The sequence below is a fragment of the Rhamphochromis longiceps genome, linkage group LG2 (assembly GCF_057381845.1).
Source record: "Rhamphochromis longiceps isolate RC_006_pf linkage group LG2, R_longiceps_female_GT1.1, whole genome shotgun sequence".
Lineage (NCBI taxonomy): Eukaryota > Metazoa > Chordata > Actinopteri > Cichliformes > Cichlidae > Rhamphochromis > Rhamphochromis longiceps.
In genome coordinates, this window is record NC_140558.1 from 37,384,961 (window position 1) to 37,404,717 (window position 19,757).

The 19,757-nt window shown below is 40.6% G+C and overlaps 3 protein-coding genes across 4 annotated transcripts; 2 read left to right on the forward strand and 1 right to left on the reverse strand.

The window, feature by feature from the left end:
- Positions 1-10: 10 nt before the first annotated feature.
- Positions 11-6,042, forward strand: zbtb3 (zinc finger and BTB domain containing 3). 2 transcript variants are annotated; one of them, XM_085426864.1, is made up of 4 exons: positions 11-138; positions 446-600; positions 1,416-2,242; positions 2,624-6,042. In XM_085426864.1, exons 2-4 carry the CDS (start codon positions 514-516, stop codon positions 3,690-3,692), a joined length of 1,983 nt encoding a protein of 660 aa, XP_085282990.1. In that variant the 5' UTR covers positions 11-138; positions 446-513; the 3' UTR covers positions 3,693-6,042. The 2 variants fall into 2 exon arrangements, with proteins under 2 accessions (XP_085282990.1, XP_085282994.1); XM_085426868.1 differs by having other exon boundaries at positions 2,627-6,042.
- Positions 6,043-6,176: 134 nt separating this feature from the next.
- On the reverse strand, positions 6,177-10,421 carry rnaseh2c (ribonuclease H2, subunit C). The gene is made up of 5 exons (XM_085426892.1): positions 10,326-10,421; positions 9,456-9,610; positions 7,124-7,236; positions 6,910-7,029; positions 6,177-6,408 (listed from the first exon to the last, which is right to left on the reverse strand). The coding sequence occupies exons 2-5, from the start codon at positions 9,607-9,609 to the stop codon at positions 6,385-6,387; spliced, it is 411 nt and encodes a 136-aa protein (XP_085283018.1). The 5' UTR covers position 9,610; positions 10,326-10,421; the 3' UTR covers positions 6,177-6,384.
- Positions 10,422-14,262: 3,841 nt separating this feature from the next.
- On the forward strand, positions 14,263-19,753 carry LOC146677834 (seipin-like). Its single transcript, XM_085382748.1, has 9 exons — positions 14,263-14,513; positions 14,590-14,668; positions 14,963-15,106; positions 15,217-15,252; positions 17,135-17,269; positions 17,420-17,517; positions 18,902-19,025; positions 19,135-19,195; positions 19,293-19,753. Exons 1-9 carry the CDS (start codon positions 14,263-14,265, stop codon positions 19,436-19,438), a joined length of 1,074 nt encoding a protein of 357 aa, XP_085238874.1. The 3' UTR covers positions 19,439-19,753.
- Positions 19,754-19,757: the final 4 nt, after the last annotated feature.

The following is a 19,757-nucleotide window of genomic DNA, read 5'->3' on the forward strand; positions in this document are numbered from 1 at the left end:
TGACGGGCAGTGCTCCGGTAATTCGGCACCACAGAGGAAAAGCGGGTTGTTTTTTTTCTTTTTTTTTCTTTTCTTTTTTTTTTTTGTCCTGGAGGAAAACATCATTCAGACAGACAGCTGTTGTCTGAGTGGCTGCAGGTAAGAAAATGTTCAGGACACCCACCAAAAACAATGACGCACTCAAGAATAGAAACGATCGTTTCCGTCCGTGGTAAATAAGAACCTATCTGGTAAATAGCAGGCTCTAAAGTAGGGACTGTCCGGATACTCCTGGTGCTGGAACTGAACACAGAACCTGAGCTAACTTGGCTAACTAATGCTAGCATCGTTGAGCTTGGGTTACCTGAATTTCTGGCTGGGCAGCGGGGGGGGGGATTTCTGAAAAGTGTACGCTTTCAGTCGTGCTTCTTCTTCTCCTGTTTGTGTGAAACGTCCCATGTTACAGATTGAGCTCGTGGATGAAGAGATCTGCCAGCGGACCGAAGAATTCGAGCAGGTCACCATGGAAACCTAATGTTAGCAACGTTAAAGCTGGACGGCTGTTTAAAGTCTTACCTGCCATTAAACAGCGCTGAAAGACGGAAACACGAAGAGTTTGCCGTGAGTCTTTTATTTTATCTCTCTCTCTATATATATGGTGATAGCCACTTTAACTTTTTGCTCCAAATAATCAATTTCCAATTTTAAAAATAGCTTCTCTCTTTTTTATTTATAGCCGTAGCCATTTATTTACTGGTATAATGATTTAAAAACAACAACAACAAAAAACTGCATAACTGTATATAACTGTATAAATCTTGCACTAGCAATTCTGACCTCGGCATTATCCAGTGTCTGTTCTGGAAAAGTAATGTATCTTGGTGCAAAATTAGATGAGACATGTCATTATTCAACAGTTTTCGTTTATATGGAACAGTGTCAGAAATCATATATATTTTGTTAGTAAGTGTAAGTAATTAGGAAATGTTTGTGTTGTATTTAGCTGTAGTGTCCCCCTATGATTTCTCTACAGGTAGTCTTATAAAATATTATTAGATGTTTATCTAAGCATTAACATTAATTTATCTAAAGAGTACATCTAAAAAAATCACACTGTCACTCAGAGAAAATAAGTTAATTAACTTATTTAGTTTATTGTGCTTTATTTTGTGCATAGGTAACATGTTGTCTCCCTATAAAGCAGACATGTCATAAATGCTTTATTACACACTGTGATAACTATAATGTGTTTCCAGCTTTGAGGACATTTTAAACATTTTCTAGTGCACAATATTTACCTACAGTTATCCCACAAGAACAGATCCTCTTTTTGTATAATTGTGCTTTGCTTTACTGTATTGTGATTCAGTATAGTTTCATACAGAAGCTTTCACTTGTAGGGGTTAAACGCATCTCTCCCTGTCTCTTTTGCTCAGGTGATGGAGTTTCCTCAGCATTCCCAGCAGCTGCTGTCCGCCCTGCAGTCTCAGCGCCAGCGGGGCTTCCTCTGTGACTGCACCGTCCTGGTGGGCTCATCCCGTTTCCTGGCTCACCGGGCTGTTTTGGCCTCCTGCTCGCCATTCTTCCATATGTTCTACTCAGACTCTCCAGGAGGAAACAGCACCAGCAGCTCTGTCACGCTCGACAGTGACATTGTCACATCAGCTGCATTTGGCTTGCTCTTGGACTTTGTCTATGAAGGAGTGCTGCAGCTTGAAGAGTCACCTCCAGTGGAGGACGTATTGGCAGCTGCAAGCTTTCTACACATGAATGAGGTAGTAAGAGTTTGCAAGAGGCGGCTGCAGAGACGAGGGCCTCTGGCTGAGGCAGACAGCACACGCTCTGAAGAGAGTGCTGGTTCGAGGAAGGAAATAGAGACACGGAGGAAGGATGGGGGTGACCGTGGAGCAGAGCCCATGGTGGCCATGGCATCAGATCACTCAAATCCAGTCACCATAGCTGCACCACTGTTATCAGCATCCATGGTGGCAGAGAGGAGCCATGTGGAGACTGTGAAGTCTGAACAAAGGACTGGTGGGCAGTCATCAGAGGCACGAGTTCAGACTCCTTTGAGCCCCGATCTCGCCGATACCACCCAGCCAGGCATGGATGGCCCTCCTCTGCCCCCAGGTGGAGAGCTGGTGCAAGGCTTCATCACAGGCCAGTCTGCCCCTGCTCCTGGAGGTCACATCAGGATGGGGGCTGTGCATCAGAGAGAAGGCACAGCACTCTGTAGTCCTTGTAGCACCACTGAGACATGCAGGTAGATAAATTGTTGATTTACAGACAGAAAATAAGGAAAAACAAGAACACTTCAATGGCAGCATACATTACTTAATTCTGTTCTATAATTATTTAGTGTTGTCTTTAATTCAGTTTCATAATCAGATGTTTTTAAGGGTGTAAGGACATATATATATATATATATATATATATATATATATATATATATATATATATATATATATATATATATATATATATATATATATATATATATAACAGGAGAAGTAAAGTAAAATCTGATTTCAATACAGCCTTCACTGAGAGGACTTATGATCATTATTTAGATTAAACCATAAGAAATTGAACATTCTTATTTCTTTTTATCAAAAGGCTTTGTATCTTCCTTTTTATTTTTCAGCAGTAACCAGCAGCCTTCCTCCTCATCTTCTTCTCTGGTCCCAGTGAGCCAGGCTGCTGGTCGCTCACTGGTTGCTCTTCCCCAGTCAGAATCCAGTGCACATCCTGATGAACCGCAACTCCCACGCAATGGCTCTTTAGGGGAACCCTCAGTCACTGATGACAGAAGTACATTAGGCAAAGGACAGCAGATGGTTATGTTGATCCAAGCATCAGCTCTGACCTCACATTTACAATTAAGCGCACCAAAGATGCTGTCCCGGCGTGCGCCTCCACAGATCCGAATTCAGAGTGCCATATCGCTTCAAACCCAGAGCTCAGAATCCCTCGCTGCTGCTCCTCCTCCTCAGAGACAAATGCTTAAAGGACCTGAGGGGGGCACTGGAGCTTCATCTAATACTAAAAATCACCCTCTAATGGGAACAGATAGGAGAGGCAATGATGGAGAGAATGTGAAAGTCAAAGTGGAGGCCATTGTTATATCAGATGAAGAGCTAGAGGATGAGAAAGAGGAAAGCAAAGAGAGAGAACCCGTGATGGAAGTTGATGATGACTTTGAAGATGACATCCAGGAAGAAGATCTGAACAGCCCTCAGTTTCTCTCTTCTCACCCACAGGGCTTCTTACAATTGACCTCCCAAACAAATGATTACTCCTTCCCCCTCTCTCCCTCCTCCTCCTCCTCTGGGGCTGGACCTTCCTCCCAGGATGCTTCCTCTTTCACTGCATCCCTCATTCCTCCATCCACATCTCAGCAGCACTCCGACCCTGTTGCATATTTCCAGGAGCTCCAGGACTCTGTAGGAAACTTCGTAGAGGACGTACCAACGTGTGGTGTCTGTGGAAAAACTTTCTCGTGCACCTACACCCTGAGACGCCACGCCATTGTGCACACACGGGAGCGGCCGTATGAGTGTCGCTACTGCTACCGAAGCTACACACAATCGGGCGATCTGTACCGACACATTCGCAAAGCGCATGACCACACACTGCCAGCCAAACGCAGCAAAGTAGACACAGAGTCCTCTCTGCCAGCGCAGCCACCACCACCACCTCCACCTCTTAGCTAACACAGACACCTTTCAATTCCACAACAAAATGTACAGTATGTACATTTTCTCAAAGACTCCATACTGTTCAGTATGTAATCTGGACCAACCACCTTTCCTCTCTTTATTCTCTTCATAGCTGCCTTCACTTCCTCCTTACTAATCCTCTGCATTTCCTGATTCACTATCTTTTGTCTGTCCTCTTCTCTGATTTTTTAATTCATCAGCTCCTTAAAGTACTCCTTCCATCTGCTCACCACACGTTTCATTCATCAGTATGTTTCCATCTCTCTTTGTCCTTAATCACTCTAAAGCTGAGTTTATGATCCAACAGAGAGAGCATGTTTGCTGTCCGCTGGCAGTTTTGGGGTTGCCCGTATACCTGCAGAGAGCTCCGTTGTCATATGGTGGCAGTGTACAAAGTATGTGGTGCAACCGGTCTGTGAGCCACTTTTGCTTGTGCTGTTGTTGATCCATCAGCATACATACAGCATATATGACATACAAAAGAGCTGAAGTGAAGCAGAGTGTTAAAACAGTAAAAAGTTGTCAACTGCAGCCACTGCCTGTTCTGTATTTTTCACCCCGAATGGAAAGATGTACGCTGACAAACACATTTTTGGGACCATAAATTACGCTTAGCCTGCTGCACATATTTCGTTACATACGTTCGTGAAAATTGAAACCATTTTTTAAACCCAGCAGCATGGGAAATGGCTACAAAAATAACTCTGTGGTCCCCAAGTCTGACGAAAGGCCACAGACCGAGCAGCAGGTATATTCTTGCCTCAACGTCCACCTTTTTTTGTAGTGTTCATGTCGCATATTAATAAAGTTGCAGGGTTTTCTGACGCATTGCTGTGATGACAACCACGCAGGTTAGGTAGTACTGATTTGTAATGGAGAACCAGTCGATCTGAGTTGACTCCCGTGGCAAATCAATCCGAGTAGGTACTAATGGAAAAGGGGGATCTAGAAGAGGGAGGAAAAATCGATCAGTAACATTTGCAATGTGGCGTTATATTTCTGGAGTAAATATAACGCAACATTGCAAATGTTACACACAAAAAATAAAAATCGTGGCTGGTTAAATGTTTGAGTGGCTGAGAGAAAATTTCCCACCCCTGCCACTGACTGACTTTTATATCTCTCACTTTAAAAACGCTCCACAGATACCCCAACTTTCCTTTCTGGAAATTTGATCCCAATCTTACCCACACATATTGGTACTTCTTTTATTCACAAATCTAATCTGTTTAATGTTCACTGTTGTCTACTGGAGCCCTGGAACAGATTTGATAGCTGTACTATTGTGTACTCTTTGTAATATTAAGTGACACCTCGCACCCAAGTTTGTAATTTTAAATACCTTCATCATTGTTGCATCAAAGACGTATGTTTGTTAAAATTATCAGAGATGAAAAAGATGTCTAAAAATATTAGTCATGTGACATACTATACCACTTATGCTTTATTAACTCAAAACAAACACAAAGGTTTTATTTTTTTATTTGTTAAATTTGTATGACTGCTCTTTCAGTGCCAGAAAGTTGATTTTTGTGCCATTTTAAACCCCCAAATGTGAGCTCGAACTGTTTTGAAGTCACTTTGTCAATACCTGCCTTGTTTCTTTCTCGTTTTCATTTCCTTCCTCTTTATCTCCAATGCAATAAGTGTCAAATGAGGAACATAAAGTAACTGATCCAGAAATACTGAAGTTGCATCTGAAAATAATGGAAATGGATAAAGGTGTTAAATTAACTTTTTTATTTCCAGTGACCTGCACAGGATTGGATTTTACATTGTAGTTTACTGCAAGTTATGCTCCCAGCTCTGTGCATGTCCGGTCGTAACGTCTGTGTCTTATCACCACACATTTCAGACTTTGTTTGACATTGTTCATTAGATACAATCAAATGTTGTCAAGGAGACAAAACCCTGAACGCTCCTGGCCAACATTTCTTGATTAGCTAACAGATTGATTAATCTCATACCAGTTTTACTTCTGTAATTTGACAGAACAGCATATCGTCTCAAGTGCTTGAAAAGAAGGCAGCTGGACTTCTTTATGTTCTTCTTGCCTCTCATCCAAGCGGCTTCATCAGCTGTCTGAGAGTCTTAGTGGGGACTGTATCCTTGGAGGTGGACCTGAGGGTCATTTACGCATTTGCAATGAATAGTTTTCAAGCACTTGAAACTACCATGACTGAGAACCACCACAGTATCGACACACTTGAACACATGCAGTTTTCTGCCTTCTGTTTAAACTTTAAGTTAATGTTAAACACTCTTTCATTCTGCACCACCTTAAGTGTATTTGTATGACAGCTGCTGTGTGTCGTTATTACCATACCGTTATCATATCATAATTGCAGTTAATACATATTAGAGGGTTTTATAGTAGCCAGTCTACAGAATCTAAATGTGCCCTTGTGAATAAACAGTGTTGAGTAGAACGTGCCACATGAACATGGTAGTTTTTTCAGTGAATAAAACATTGCACACTTTGGTCAGTGACTTTTATTTATTTATTTTTTGTTCACTAGAAAAAAAACATGTCATTAAAGATATATACAAAGGTTGTGTAACTTATTGCTCTGCAAAAGCAACACTTACTGAAAATATTTCTTAAGCCTTTCCACCAGTTATCATGAATAACCAGCAAGCGGCGCATTTCATATGTAAAATGCTGAGGAGACATCAGGCGGCCTCTTCAGTCATCTACTGGAGCGTGGATCTGTGAAGAGACAAAATATCAGGACAAACCTGCAAATATCTGAAAATATTTCTGTCTGTGTCTTTTGCATTTTCATCAGTTGAATTAAACACAGTTCCTCCACCAAAGAGAATGAGCCTCAACTGAGGTTTTCAGTGCAGTGTAATTTGAGTTTACAAGAAAATGTTATATTTATGAAACCCGGTGAACATGTACTGAATAGCCACAGATGGAAATGTAATATAGATCCAGGAAATAACTGGTAATTAACTCAGAACAGCAGCTTCAAGCAACAACTGGTATTACATGCTTAATTTTTTGTAGGATGTGATTAAAGGTGACTGAATAGTATATGAACCTGCTCCAAAATACAGCCAAGGGTATCCCAAGATTGTTTGGGTCATATTTCACCAAAAAAAACACACATTATTTATGTTAAATGTATTAAATATTAATTACTAGGAGACAAAGTTTGGTTTGATCTTGGATTAATGGATCCAAGAGGGGGAAAAAACAACTCACTGCCTCAGCCAAATCAGGCCAATCCATTGCCATCACAATAGTATCGTCTGAATTAGGAGGTGTTTCCAGGTTCCAGTAGGTCATTTTGTCAAATACAGAAGATACTTTCACTGTCCTGTCCTGAAAACACACATAAACACAAGTTACAAAAACCTCATCTACGCATCTGATTTTATGAAATAGTTCTTGGACCCACAACTCCAGTGGTATTTACCTCCTGGTCTGAGCCGGGTTTGTTGATCTCTTTCAGTACCAGCCCCGTGTAGCCCTGCGGACAGCTGATCTCCTGCCCCTTTAACCCACGTCCCCTGAATGACACTGACTTATCTGCAATGTGAAAGGAAAAAACAAAACAAAGCATTGAGGATTCTTGATGTGTGCTGTGTAATGCGCAGTTTTCTTTCCTAAAGCACCTACTTGTCGCCTCCAGTCTGTCTAAACTGATTCTGTAAGGCTTTAACTCACTCTCATAAGTCTTCGCATAACATCCCACTTTTAAAGTTTTTGAATTGTTTAAAATCTTGGGTCTCACTTTTATGACCTTACAGGTTGAGGTCCCCACATATTTTGTCAAACTACTCCACTTGTGTTCTCAAGTCCTTAGGTAGGGGTCTTCTTGTGATTCTGCAAACCCATTTGAAAACTAAATATGATAGTGACTTCCAAACCTCCAAAACTAGGGAATAGTTTACCATAGAGCTGGGCGATATGAGATTTTTTCATATCACGATATGTTTTTTTCATTTCAGGCGATAACGATATCTATCACGATATAAGCCAAATAACTATATTTGTAAGATTTAAATGTGCCGTTGCTCACAAGTAAAATGTGAAATAATCAGCAGCTTGTTTTTATTTAAATATTTATTTCCCATAATAAGTTCAACAGGGTAGATGTACTTAAGGAACATGAGACTTTTTCAGATAAATAAAGGCAAATATTGCAAACTACACAAAAGGCAGCCGCTAAAGCGTTTAAGTTTCAAAACAGAACAAACGAAACAGACTAAATTGTCAATTCCACTTAGAAACAAAATATTAATTCTAAAAATAAATCTTAGTTTGTTTTACAGAAGAACAGACAAAACTGACTAACTTTTGTCAATATCAAATAAACTGAGAACTAAAAGGAAATTCTCAATCTCTCCTTGTTGTATAGCTTAGCTTTTCAAACAGTTTTAACAGTTACTTTAGTCTGACAAAAGCCGAATGACGAATTAGCGCTTCCAGTCAGAGACTGAGGCTACGTCCACACGTACACGGGTATTTTTGAAAACGGAGATTTTCCGTTTTCGTTTTAAAAAATAATCCCGTCCACACATAAAGGCAGAAATGAAGGAAAACGCTGCTATGAACATGCCAAAGCAGCAGGTGGCGCTAGATTCCTAACCGTGCAGAAATGTTGGCCAATCAGAAGTCTAGAAGCCTCGGTGGGAAAAAGTAAACAAAGCTGGGGCATAGAAGCAGAACCGAGTCGTATGTGTGGACGGACAGTAACTGTGTGTATATGTAAGCATTTAAACACTGCAGAGAGTACAATTAACAGTAACAGTATTGTAGAAATTCATTTCACCGAAACAATAACGTGGCGCACAGTGTGACGCATGCACCAGTTTATTGTATTTCCAGACTTGCTTTCGGCACAATTTACAGTGCACGCTACTCTATTTTTTGTCAGACTTGAAATAGCCGAAATACCTTCACACTACGGAACTTCTATGGCTCTTCCGTTCGACAATCTCTCCGGCGTTGGAACCATCATCTGTTTTCTCTTCGGTCACGCTCGGTTGATTTTTCTAGTCGGCACACTCATTTCCTCCATTATGCGCTGGCCCCATTACCCGCTGGCTGCTTCCCAAACAAACCCACGTGCGGCTTGGCACTTGTGCTGTATGTAACAAGTCACGCGACGTGACGCTGCGGCTGTGATTGGTTCGGCTCTGCGCTACTTAATTTAGATTGGCTGACCTTTTTTTTTTTTTTTTTTTTTTTTTTTTTAAAGAGGACAAGAGCGGCGAGGTCTATCGCGATAGCTTAATTTCTCTATCGAGTAAAAGTTATATCGCGATACATATCGTTATCGTTCTATCGCCCAGCTCTAGTTTACCACTTTCTACACACACCCTTTACTCTGTGGCATCCATTATAATGAAGCTTAAAACTCATCTGTTCAGACAGACATTCGGGTAGTGTTCATATGTGTCCACTTTGCTTTAGCATATGCTGGTTTTTGCGCTCTGTTAGTGTTTTCTGTCTCAAAAAGGACAATTAAGCTACATTTTTATTACTTACTTAAGTGTTAAATAGCAACTCACTTTAACTAAAAATTCCCAAGAATTCTTAAAAACCATTCCACTTTTACCCCCAAAACAAATTAATCATATCAGAAACAGCAGTTATTAAAAAAGCAGCAAAAATAGTTTAAAACCAGGATACTGGCAGCTGTTTGCTTTATTTACACATTTAGTGATCTTTTATCTCTACATTTTTATCTGTCCACTGTGGATTAATCCATATTAGCAGATATCAAAAGATTTTGTGTTTACCTTGTTTCTGGTCTTTGGTGGTAGCAGTGAAGTATTGGTTGACCTGTGCTGGCCCATTGTGTTCAATCTCACATGGCATGAGGTGGACTGGAGCTTGCGGTGCCTGTCCCACTGATGATGTACAAAGTCGAATAACACTGGAATTACAGGACATCCTGCAGCCAGGAGACAGAAGAAAAAAGAAAGTACATTTTTAGTTTTTAATTTAACCTCAGTCTCTTTTATCAAACACAGTCACAGACTACAAAAAAGGGGAAAAAAATTGTATGTGAGACAAACTGAGCCACAAAGTTCAGCCTTTAATCTGAGTGTTTTTCTGCAATTAAAATAATTTTTCAACTGCAGATGTCACTATAGGTTCACAATAGTAGGGTTTTGTTTTTTTTTTAGCTCTTATGTCCAGCACACTAGTGTACTCAAAAATAAAACAAACAATGAATCATCTGCAGTTGATTCAGAACTCATGGTGACTTTAATGTTACTCCACCTGTTTACAGCTTTTTCTGTTGTTCTGCCAGCCTACTTGTCTGATTGCCTGTCAACCATAACTGTCTGTCAGACCTTCAGCTATGTAATCCATGCATCACAGCACAGGATGAAACTTTTTGGTGGACAGCTTTCAGTCTGTCTGAGTATCTGAGAGCAGCCAAAAGTAATACTTACTTTAAAACAATATTTTTTTTTCTGGCTTTCGATAAGAATGGTTATTTGTTGATCTCCATTTTTCATACACAGAATACGACATACTCAAAGTGAGCACATGTATGTTTTCCAAAGAATCCCAGAGAAAAAAATAATTCCTATTAAATAACATACAACATGCAATAAAAGTCTTACATTTATTTAAAAGACATATATCTCCACCCTTACCTTTCTGCAGTTTTCCAAACGTGAAACGTTAAACTGGATCTTTTCCGGTAAACAACAAACACAGCTTGTGATTGGACAAAACCTTCTTCTTCTACGCCAGAAGATATTTTGGCGGTTTTTTTCTGCTCAGCCCCAGAATAGCGCCTCCTCCCGGTGAAGCTCGATGTTTTCGCCCTTGAACTGTGAATCACACTCGCACCTCTAGATGTGAGATAGTTAGCCGTATCCTTTTTATTTATTTATTTATTTGGTGGGGGGTTAAACACCTGTCTTTGTAATTTTGATTTCTATTTGAAGTGAAATTAGCGGCCAACTCAATTGCTTCGATTTTAAAGGTTTATTTATTTTTTTTAAAACACGTTCATTCCCAGGTTTCATTTAATATAAGTCTTTGTATTTTATTATGTACGTATATATACATATATTATATGTCTGCATAATATCATATATAACATAATAAAGTAATTATTACATAATTATTAACATAAATAAATACATTTTGAGTAGCACATAAGTAGCACATAACAAGTACTTACTCTTACTTAAGTAAGAGATCTCAGTGTTTCATTTCATTTATTTTTATATGTATATATATATATATATATATATATATATATATATATATATATATATATATATATATATATATATATACATATATATATATATATATATATATAAAACACCCAGCACGCCCCTGCGGGCGGTTTATCCTTCAAGCTCGGGTCCTCTACCAGAGGCCTGGGAGCTTGAGGGTCCTGCGCAGTATCTTAGCTGTTCCCAGGACTGCGCTCTTCTGGACAGAGATCTCCGATGTTATTCCCGGGATCTGCTGGAGCCACTCGCCTAGCTTGGGAGTCACCGCACCTAGTGCTCCGATTACCACGGGGACCACCGTTACCTTCACCCTCCACATCCTCTCGAGCTCTTCTCTGAGCCCTTGGTATTTCTCCAGCTTCTCGTGTTCCTTCTTCCTGATATTGCTGTCATTCGGAACCGCTACATCGATCACTACGGCCGTCTTCTTCTGTTTGTCTACCACCACTATGTCCGGTTGGTTAGCCACCACCATTTTGTCCGTCTGTATCTGGAAGTCCCACAGGATCTTAGCTCGGTCATTCTCCACCACCCTTGGGGGCATCTCCCATTTTGACCTCGGGGCTTCCAGGTTATACTCGGCACAGATGTTCCTGTACACTATGCCGGCCACTTGGTTATGGCGTTCCATGTATGCCTTGCCTGCTAGCATCTTGCACCCTGCTGTTATGTGCTGGATTGTCTCTGGGGCATCTTTACACAGCCTGCACCTGGGGTCTTGCCTGGTGTGATAGACCCCAGCCTCTATGGATCTTGTGCTCAGAGCTTGTTCTTGTGCTGCCATGATTAGTGCCTCTGTGCTGTCTTTCAGTCCAGCTTTGTCCAGCCACTGGTAGGATTTCTGGATATCAGCCACCTCCTCTATCTGCCGGTGGTACATACCGTGCAGGGGCCTGTCCTTCCATGATGGTTCCTCATCTCCCTCCTCTTTCTTGGGTTTCTGCTGCCTGAGGTATTCACTGAGCACTCAGTCAGTTGGGGCCATCTTCCCAATGTATTCTTGGATGTACGTTGTCTCATCCTGGACTGTGGTGCTGACACTCACCAGTCCCCAGCCCCCTTCCTTCTGCTTAGCGTACAGCCTCAGGGTGCTGGACTTGGGGTGAAACCCTCCATCCATGGTCAGTCTGGTCTTGCAGTCTCGGCTGACTGTTCTGTCTACCAGTAGCTGGTGTTTTGCGCCTCTGGCATTCTTGCTAATTCCTTTCTGTGTCCCGCTCATGTATTGACCCATGTGCCTGTTCATCTTAGCCGATATGATGCCTGACAGGAGCTTCCATGTAGTACTGAGGCAGGTTATTGGTCGGTAGTTGGAGGGGACCGGTCCCTTCTTGGGGTCCTTGGGGATCAGGACCGTCCGACCTTTGGTTAGCCATTCCGGGTGTCCCCTGTTAACTAGCAGCTGGCTCATTTGTGCTGCCAGACGCTCGTGGAGTGCAGTCAGCTTCTTTAGCCAGTAGGCGTGAACCATGTTGTTCATATATATATATTAAAATAACAGACAAAAACAAGACAACACAAAACAGTGTTGAAATGAACTAACAGATAAATTGGAAGACAGGAGTGTAGCTCTCTGAACGTTCCTAACAGGAGAGGAACAAGATGTGAAATAAAACTAATACAAATACAAATAAAACTAATACAAACTGATAAGGAGGCTGTTGGAAACATGAATACTAACACATAACTGGATATCAGAGGCAAAGGAACAAAAGGGGGAACAAAGCATTAAAACAGAAAATAGACAGAGGATGATACAGATAGAAACACTGGGGAGACTATTATCACTACCAGTAATAATGCTATTAAAAAAGACATGAAGCAGAACACAAAACTGAAACAAAAAACCCCTGGGGACGATGGACCACGAGATAAAACAAAATAGATCAACAATAAATGATCAGTTCAGCAAACAGTTTGATATGATTATCAGTTTCTGCTGGACATAAAACCAATACACAGTTCAGAATATTAGACCTCATGCAGCATTAGATCATGAGTTAGCATTTGTTACGCTATGGATTCAAACACTGAATATGTGATATTGTAGGCATTATTTCAAGCACCATCACTAAATAATCTCACATGTCATAGTACACTTTGAAATGTCTCGCACATTCGGAGTATTTTGATGACGTGTGTCGCAGTGTTACTTCAGTCTTGCTCAGTTCTGAGAACTCTGCTACAGTTGGCAGCAGCATCTGTCTTAGTGTGGGATGGACTAAATCCTGTCCAATGTGAGTCCGAGAGCCACTAAGGAGAAGTTTCCTGGGAGAGTTTTGCTCATATTGCATAAAATCTGTGTCAAGCCTCCACTGAGGGGACTTCAGGGGAAGAAGAAGACGTTTCCTAACTGCTCACAATTAGCCAGCGCAAGCAAGAGGTGAGTTTTTATAGCAGGACAGATAACTGTTGCAGGCATGTTGTATGGGATCCTACTTTTTTCTTGAATGCTTTATCAGGATTCACGTGAAGAGAAAGTCTCAACTCCCTTCTTCTTTTATGATTTACAGTGTTGTGTAAAATTCTTGAGCTACCCCTCATTTATATTTATCATCTATAAAAATGTCAAAAATAACAGTTCCATAGACATTTTTTTTTTTTGCAACAACAAAGGGGTTTTCAAAGAGCTGTTAGCTAAAAGCCTGCCATATCTCATCATGGTGTGCAGTGTCTCCTTAAAACTTTGAGGAAACTGGACAAGTGGAGGACAAAAGAAGAAATGTCATTCCTAAAAAATAAAACTACAGTGGATCTGAGAGAAAAAGCCATTCTTAAGGAAGGGAAATATTGGGAACATGCTGAGGAATGCCAAATTACACAAGAACTGTGTGTACAGCCATCTGTAAATCACAGTGGAGGCTCTATCATGGTTTGGGCTGCATTTCAGTCAGTGGTTTTGGAGATCTTATCAAAACTGATGACATTATGAACACAGAAAAGTACCATCAGACTTTGATTCACTGCTGAATATTATCAATCTGGCAGTTGACTGCTGACACAGTTTGAAGTCATCTGATATGAAAGAACTCTGCATGTGACTGTGATTGGACTCAGCGGTTTTGCAGATCTCGGTAACATGAATGTGAAGGCTTGTGCCGAAACATCATAACATCATCAGCCACACTGAGGGTCTGGGAGTGAATCAAATGCTCAGTGTGTCTGTATTTCAGGAAAATGTGAAGCAGATGACGTCTTAGATAACACTGAAACATTTTCAGACTCACAAATGTGGATCTTAACCTGCTTTAGCTGAGTCCATATGAGTCCTTATTTCCATAAAATAACCTTTATCGATGTGTTTTATTAACCTTCACTGCTTGTTTGGTTTTTAGATTTAATGGAGCGACAAAGCAACTTGCACTCACAAGATGATGCAGAACCATCAGTCCTTATTGGTTGGGCGCTGGTGAAGCTCCAGTACACTGTATTCGTTGCGATGTCACGGGCCCGGCAGAGACTCGTACAGCTCTCAATTGTGTTCTCATTTGTCTTCCTCCTCCTGTGGATCACTGCATTTCTGTACGGGACTTTCTACTACTCTTATATGCCCCAGGCGACTTTTTCTGCACCTGTGAACTACTACTACAGGTGTGTATGTCAAGTCCCATCCAGCTTCTGTTTTTGTGGTCCATTCTTTCTCATTTATTCATGTTTTAATCTCCAGGACAGACTGTGAATCTCCAGCTTCGTTTTTGTGCTCTTACCCTATGGCCAACATCTCTCTGATCAGAAATAAAAAACATGTAAGTTCATCAGTTTACTCCATGCAGGGGACTTATTAGGCTTTTCTTTAGAGGAAGAAAGTGGTCCTTAATGGGGAGCGGAGTGCGGAGGAACAAAAAAGGGCTTGTTTCAGACAGTGAATTAATTTTAAACAGTGAATCATGCAAAGCCTCACTAGTAGACTCTAAAAATAAAAATATATGTCTGGAAATAAGCATAATTGTTCCCCTATAGACATTCATTCATATTATATATATGTATATATTTATATGCATTCCAAGAATACTCATATGTTTTTTGTAATATATATCGAGGCGCTGACATTCGGCCAGCCCTATCGGATGTCTTTGCAGCTGGAGATGCCGGATTCCCCAACCAATCGGGAGCTGGGGATGTTTATGATTAAAACAACCTGTTTCTCTCAGGATGGAGAGCAAGTGGCCTCCTCTGCTCGCTCTGTAAGCTGCACTCATACTCACTCAGCACCAGCGCGTCTACATGCAATCAAATAGTGTACTTTTAACAGCTACTCCAGTGATTCACTGCTGCACTGCTGTGTGTTTCTCAGGGAAAACATCAGCTGTCTGCCTCCAGCTCTCGCTTTGTGAGTACAGTGCTGATGCATGCTAACCCTTTTAATCACACAGCCTGCTCAGAGCCAGATTAGAGCTGCTTATGGCAGGTCTTCCACTGTGTCAGGTCATCCCACTTCTTCTTAACCTTTATTTTACCAGGAAAAGTCCCATTGAGATTAAAAACCTCTTTTCCAAGGGAGTCCTGGCCAAGAGGCGACAACATGTTAAAATTACAAAGTTACATACATGATTATAAGTAACAATTACATTTTAAAAAACATTTTTCTCTGGCTCTCTCAATTTGGACTTAAAAGCATTTAATGAAATAAGATCTGCTATCTTCCAGTCTTTTTGCATCATGTTCCATGTAAAAGGGGCAGCATAAGAAAAAGCCCTCTTTCCCAGTTCAGTTCTGGCAAATGGAACATTGAGCAGAAGAAGATCGCTTGAACGCAGGCTATAAGAAACAGTACTCCTCCATGTGAGCAGATCGCAAATATAGGTGGGCATTTGTCCAAGCAGGGCCTTGTAAATAAAGATGCACCAGTGATCAAACCTCCTGGAGGACAACGAAGGCCATCCCACTCGAGCATACAGATCACAACAATGGGTCAAAGCCCTACAGTTTGTAATAAACCGTAAAGAGGCATGATATACTGAGTCAATCTTATGAAGACACTGGGCAGAAGCATTCATGTACAGCAGATCACCATAATCTAAAACAGATAAAAATGTGGCATTTACAAGACGCCTTTTTGTCTCAAAAGAAAAGCAAAATTTGTTTCGAAAGAAAAATCCTAATTTTAGTTTGAGTTTTTTCACAAGATTGTCTATGTGAGATTTAAAGGTCAGAGAATCATCAATTAAAAAGCCAAGATATTTATACGTATGCACCACTTCTATGAGGTTTCCCTCAAGAGTGGACACCAAAGGGACAGTTTGAGGAAATCTCTTCATGTTTGAAAACAACATTAGCTTTGTCTTTTCAGCATTAAGAACCAATTTCAGCTCCAGAAGTGTGTGCTGAACCACATCAAAAGCTTTCTGCAAAGATTCTATTGCCTTTTCAAGGTTTGAGCCAAAGGAATAAATAACTGTGTCATCAGCATAAAAATGCATACTAGCATTTGACACATTTTGTCCCAAATCATTTATATACATGATGAACAACAGAGGTCCTAAAATTGAACCCTGTGGCACCCCAGTGTGAATATTCAAAAGTTCTGAGCACAGATTTTCACATTTAATGCATTGAGTCCTGTCACTCAAATAGTTAGTGAACCAGGAGACAGCATGTCTAGACAGCCCCAAAGAAAGAAGCCTATGCTTCAAAATGGCGTGATCCACAGTGTCGAAAGCTTTTGACAGGTCGATAAAGAGAGAAGCGCAGTGCAGTTTTTTATCCAGAGCAACAAGTATGTCATTTATCACTTTTGTGGCAGCCGTAACAGCACTATGCTGTCCCACTGTTAAGGTTAATGAGATGACAGGACAAAGATGTGACATGACAGCTTAGAAATACAAGATGAATATGTGACATGGACTGTTTGATTCAGCACCGATACTCAAACTCTAAAGCATTTTTTTTTAATTTAACAGAAATAAATTATATGAGTTTTGTTTTAATTGTTTACACATCTCCATACTTTTTAGATGCATGTGTCTAATTTACAAAAACCCTGGTAAGTTAATCCACAACCACCATGAACAGCCTATTGGTTCATGGGTGTAGTATAAACTCATGAGCGTCTGAGCCTGCATCTGTAATCCTTTCTTTAAATTTCATCACTAAAGACCTTTTGCACCGACTTGCACATTTGTAACAAAAGAGCAAAATGAATTCATCCCAGAGTCTGGATAATAATATGTGCACTGTAAGTGAAAGATATTGTGCTGTGCTGTTGTGGTCAGAGCATACTGCGATACCGCTCAGACCTGCTGAGGACGCTGGGAACGCTGCTGTTCCTCCCGGCCTTTTTGACTGGAGCAGCCGAGCAGAAACAAGTGCTGGAGGTGGAGCTCTTCTCAGACTTCACAGACAACCCAGTGAGTCCTGCATATATAGATGTTAGATAAAAAGGGAGTAGGGAGCAATAAGCAGGACAGGGATACAGGGGAACACATGTTAATACGGAAACAGCAGGTCAATATTTAACTGACACCTAATTAACAAGTTTATTTTCCCTCTCTGTTCAGTATGCTCCCTCAGTCACGGCTGTCATCGAGATCATGTCCAGCAAGGTGCAGATATATTCATCTGACCTCTACATTCATGCTCATTTCACTGGCATAAGGTGAGAATTACCCACATAATGCACACATTTGCTTGAAAAAAGAAGAACGTGTTGTAACGTTTAAACCTCCTCCAGGCCCCTCTGTGTACTCAGATTGCAGGGTTCTCTTCACAGTCTAAAGCTATTTGATGACTGTGATGTATCCAAACTATCATATGGAGCACAAATGATAAAATGTCACTATTTTAGAAAATTGCTTCGACCAGAAGGAATCATACCAGATTACCCTGGAACTGAAATGTAGGCAAAAAGGAGAGCTTTCATGTGCTGCGATTGGTTTCGACCAGAAATACTGCGTGGGAATAAAGACGCTCAAAAGTTTACCCAAAAGAAGTTTTCGATCCATTCATATGTACCTCGAGGGCTTCTTCCAGGAAAATGTTTGTAGTATGAAGGCAAAATTTTGAATGGCTCATTAAATACACGTTTGATTATTTATGGAATATAAATTTTTTATTTTTTTTCTGTGACCAACTGTCAGAATATGGCATTTTGTGAGATCTTCCTCAAAATCATGGGTTGGTTACTTGACAGAGATATAACAATGATAAGCCAAGGCACCAGTGGCTCTGCTTTCACTCGTGGTTTATGAGGAATGAAGCAGAACTTACATTCAGCTCAATAACGCCACAATAAATAGAATAGAAATATGATGTGTACGTGAAAGGGACACACGTTTCTCAGAAGTGGCTCTGAAAAACTTGAATTCAGGTAGCAGTGATCCTCATCTTTGTTAATCAGCTGCCAAACTCAATGACCCCAGGTCCCGACACTGTGTAGACTTTGGCCCAGTCTCAGTGACCACACTCAGAGACATGCAGACTTTGAGATGCATTACTGCTAAGTCTTTGAGGGGTGTCTCTGGCAGACAGTTTGAGTACTTTTTGTCATGGTTCTGGCTCAGGTTACCCAGAGTTTCTTGGACCTTTGAAGTTTTGAAGTTGTATTGATTTATTTCTTCTTTGTGATCCCCGGTTTGTTTGATGTTTATATTCACTTCATGTATTCTTGTATTTAGTTTTGTTCCTAGTTTCTAAGTAGCTTCATCATTTCACTCTTCGTTGTCCCTCATATTTATGTGTCTGCATTTTCCCCATGTAGTTATCTTATTTTGGGAGTTTGTGTTCCTTGTTTGCTGCTTTGAGTTGTTGCTTCCTATGTAGTTGCTGTCTTCCTCATTGTCCTTGTCAGAGCCTCAGTTCACTTCCCCCTAACATATCCCAGGTCCTGTGCTACATTTCCCTAGTATTTATTCCCAGTTTATGCTTCTGTAAAGAGACGTTTTTCTGTTGCTTTTTGTGTTTTGGTCTTTGTTTAGTCTGCACTACACATTCAGGACACTTTTTCCTGAGATTTATATAATATTTACCTGTTGCCTCACCAGATACTTGCTGTACTACTTCCCCATCATATCAGCCATTGTGGGCATCTCCAGCAACTTCATCTTCCTCAGTTTCATCTTCATCTTCAGCTACATGAGGCTGCTGTTTCAAGTGAAACCACAGCGGGTGAGAAGAGAGACCCATGACTGCAAACAGACAGGGCTCTAAACTTGAATTATCAGATTTTTCCTTCCTGGTCATGCTTACCTGTCACTGAGTTCCTTGTTGCCTACAGTTCAGAATGAATTGGACAGAGGAGAACAACCAGCAAGGGGAGGAAAGAGCTGTCCCTGCAGGTACATTATTATTTATGTTCATGCATGTTTAAACTAACTGGATCAGTTCAAGAGTGTGATTTACTGTGTTTGACTGCTGGAACAAATTCTTTGACAGGCACTGCAGAAATGCTGGGTCCCTTCCATCAAAACCCCACAGACGTGAGACAGGAGGAACCACATTTTCACGTTGGAAATGGCACAGAGCAGCAAAACAGAGATACAATTGGTCAGGGAGAAATAAACGAAACAGAAGCAGCCTGAGGCAACTGATAAAGGAGGAGGAAAATGTGCAGAGAACAACCATGATAATGTGATGTAAAGATGAATATTTAAGGCCAATATCTGGTTGAAAATGATGAAGAAAATCAATTTTACATAAAAGCCGCAAAGAAACCCTGTCATTATGAGAAAAACATTTCTTGGGAATATGTTAGACTGAAAAAAAAATATATGGTTTTATTTGTTTGAGTATTTATAGGCACCACAAATAAGTCACTTGCAAATGTCTTTATAGTCAAAACAAAAAGACATTTGCTCTGATATAAAATAAAACATAATTACAATGATCATAAATGTTGTA

What these genes read in the sequence shown, in the direction of transcription:
- zbtb3 (XM_085426864.1), top strand. Translation starts at nt 514, where the DNA reads ATGTTAGCAACGTTAAAGCTGGACGGCTGTTTAAAGTCTTACCTGCCA. An exon ending in GGAAACACGAAGAGTTTGCC is followed by an intron (nt 601 to 1,415) that starts GTGAGTCTTTTA and finishes TCTTTTGCTCAG; the next exon opens with GTGATGGAGTTTCCTCAGCA. An exon ending in AGCACCACTGAGACATGCAG is followed by an intron (nt 2,243 to 2,623) that starts GTAGATAAATTG and finishes TTTATTTTTCAG; the next exon opens with CAGTAACCAGCAGCCTTCCT.
- LOC146677834 (XM_085382748.1), top strand. Translation starts at nt 14,263, where the DNA reads ATGGAGCGACAAAGCAACTTGCACTCACAAGATGATGCAGAACCATCA. An exon ending in CCTGTGAACTACTACTACAG is followed by an intron (nt 14,514 to 14,589) that starts GTGTGTATGTCA and finishes TTTAATCTCCAG; the next exon opens with GACAGACTGTGAATCTCCAG. An exon ending in GCTCATTTCACTGGCATAAG is followed by an intron (nt 17,518 to 18,901) that starts GTGAGAATTACC and finishes TTGCCTCACCAG; the next exon opens with ATACTTGCTGTACTACTTCC.
- rnaseh2c (XM_085426892.1), bottom strand. Translation starts at nt 9,609, where the DNA reads ATGTCCTGTAATTCCAGTGTTATTCGACTTTGTACATCATCAGTGGGA. An exon ending in CACCAAAGACCAGAAACAAG is followed by an intron (nt 7,237 to 9,455) that starts GTAAACACAAAA and finishes TTCACATTGCAG; the next exon opens with ATAAGTCAGTGTCATTCAGG. An exon ending in AACCCGGCTCAGACCAGGAG is followed by an intron (nt 7,030 to 7,123) that starts GTAAATACCACT and finishes GTGTGTTTTCAG; the next exon opens with GACAGGACAGTGAAAGTATC.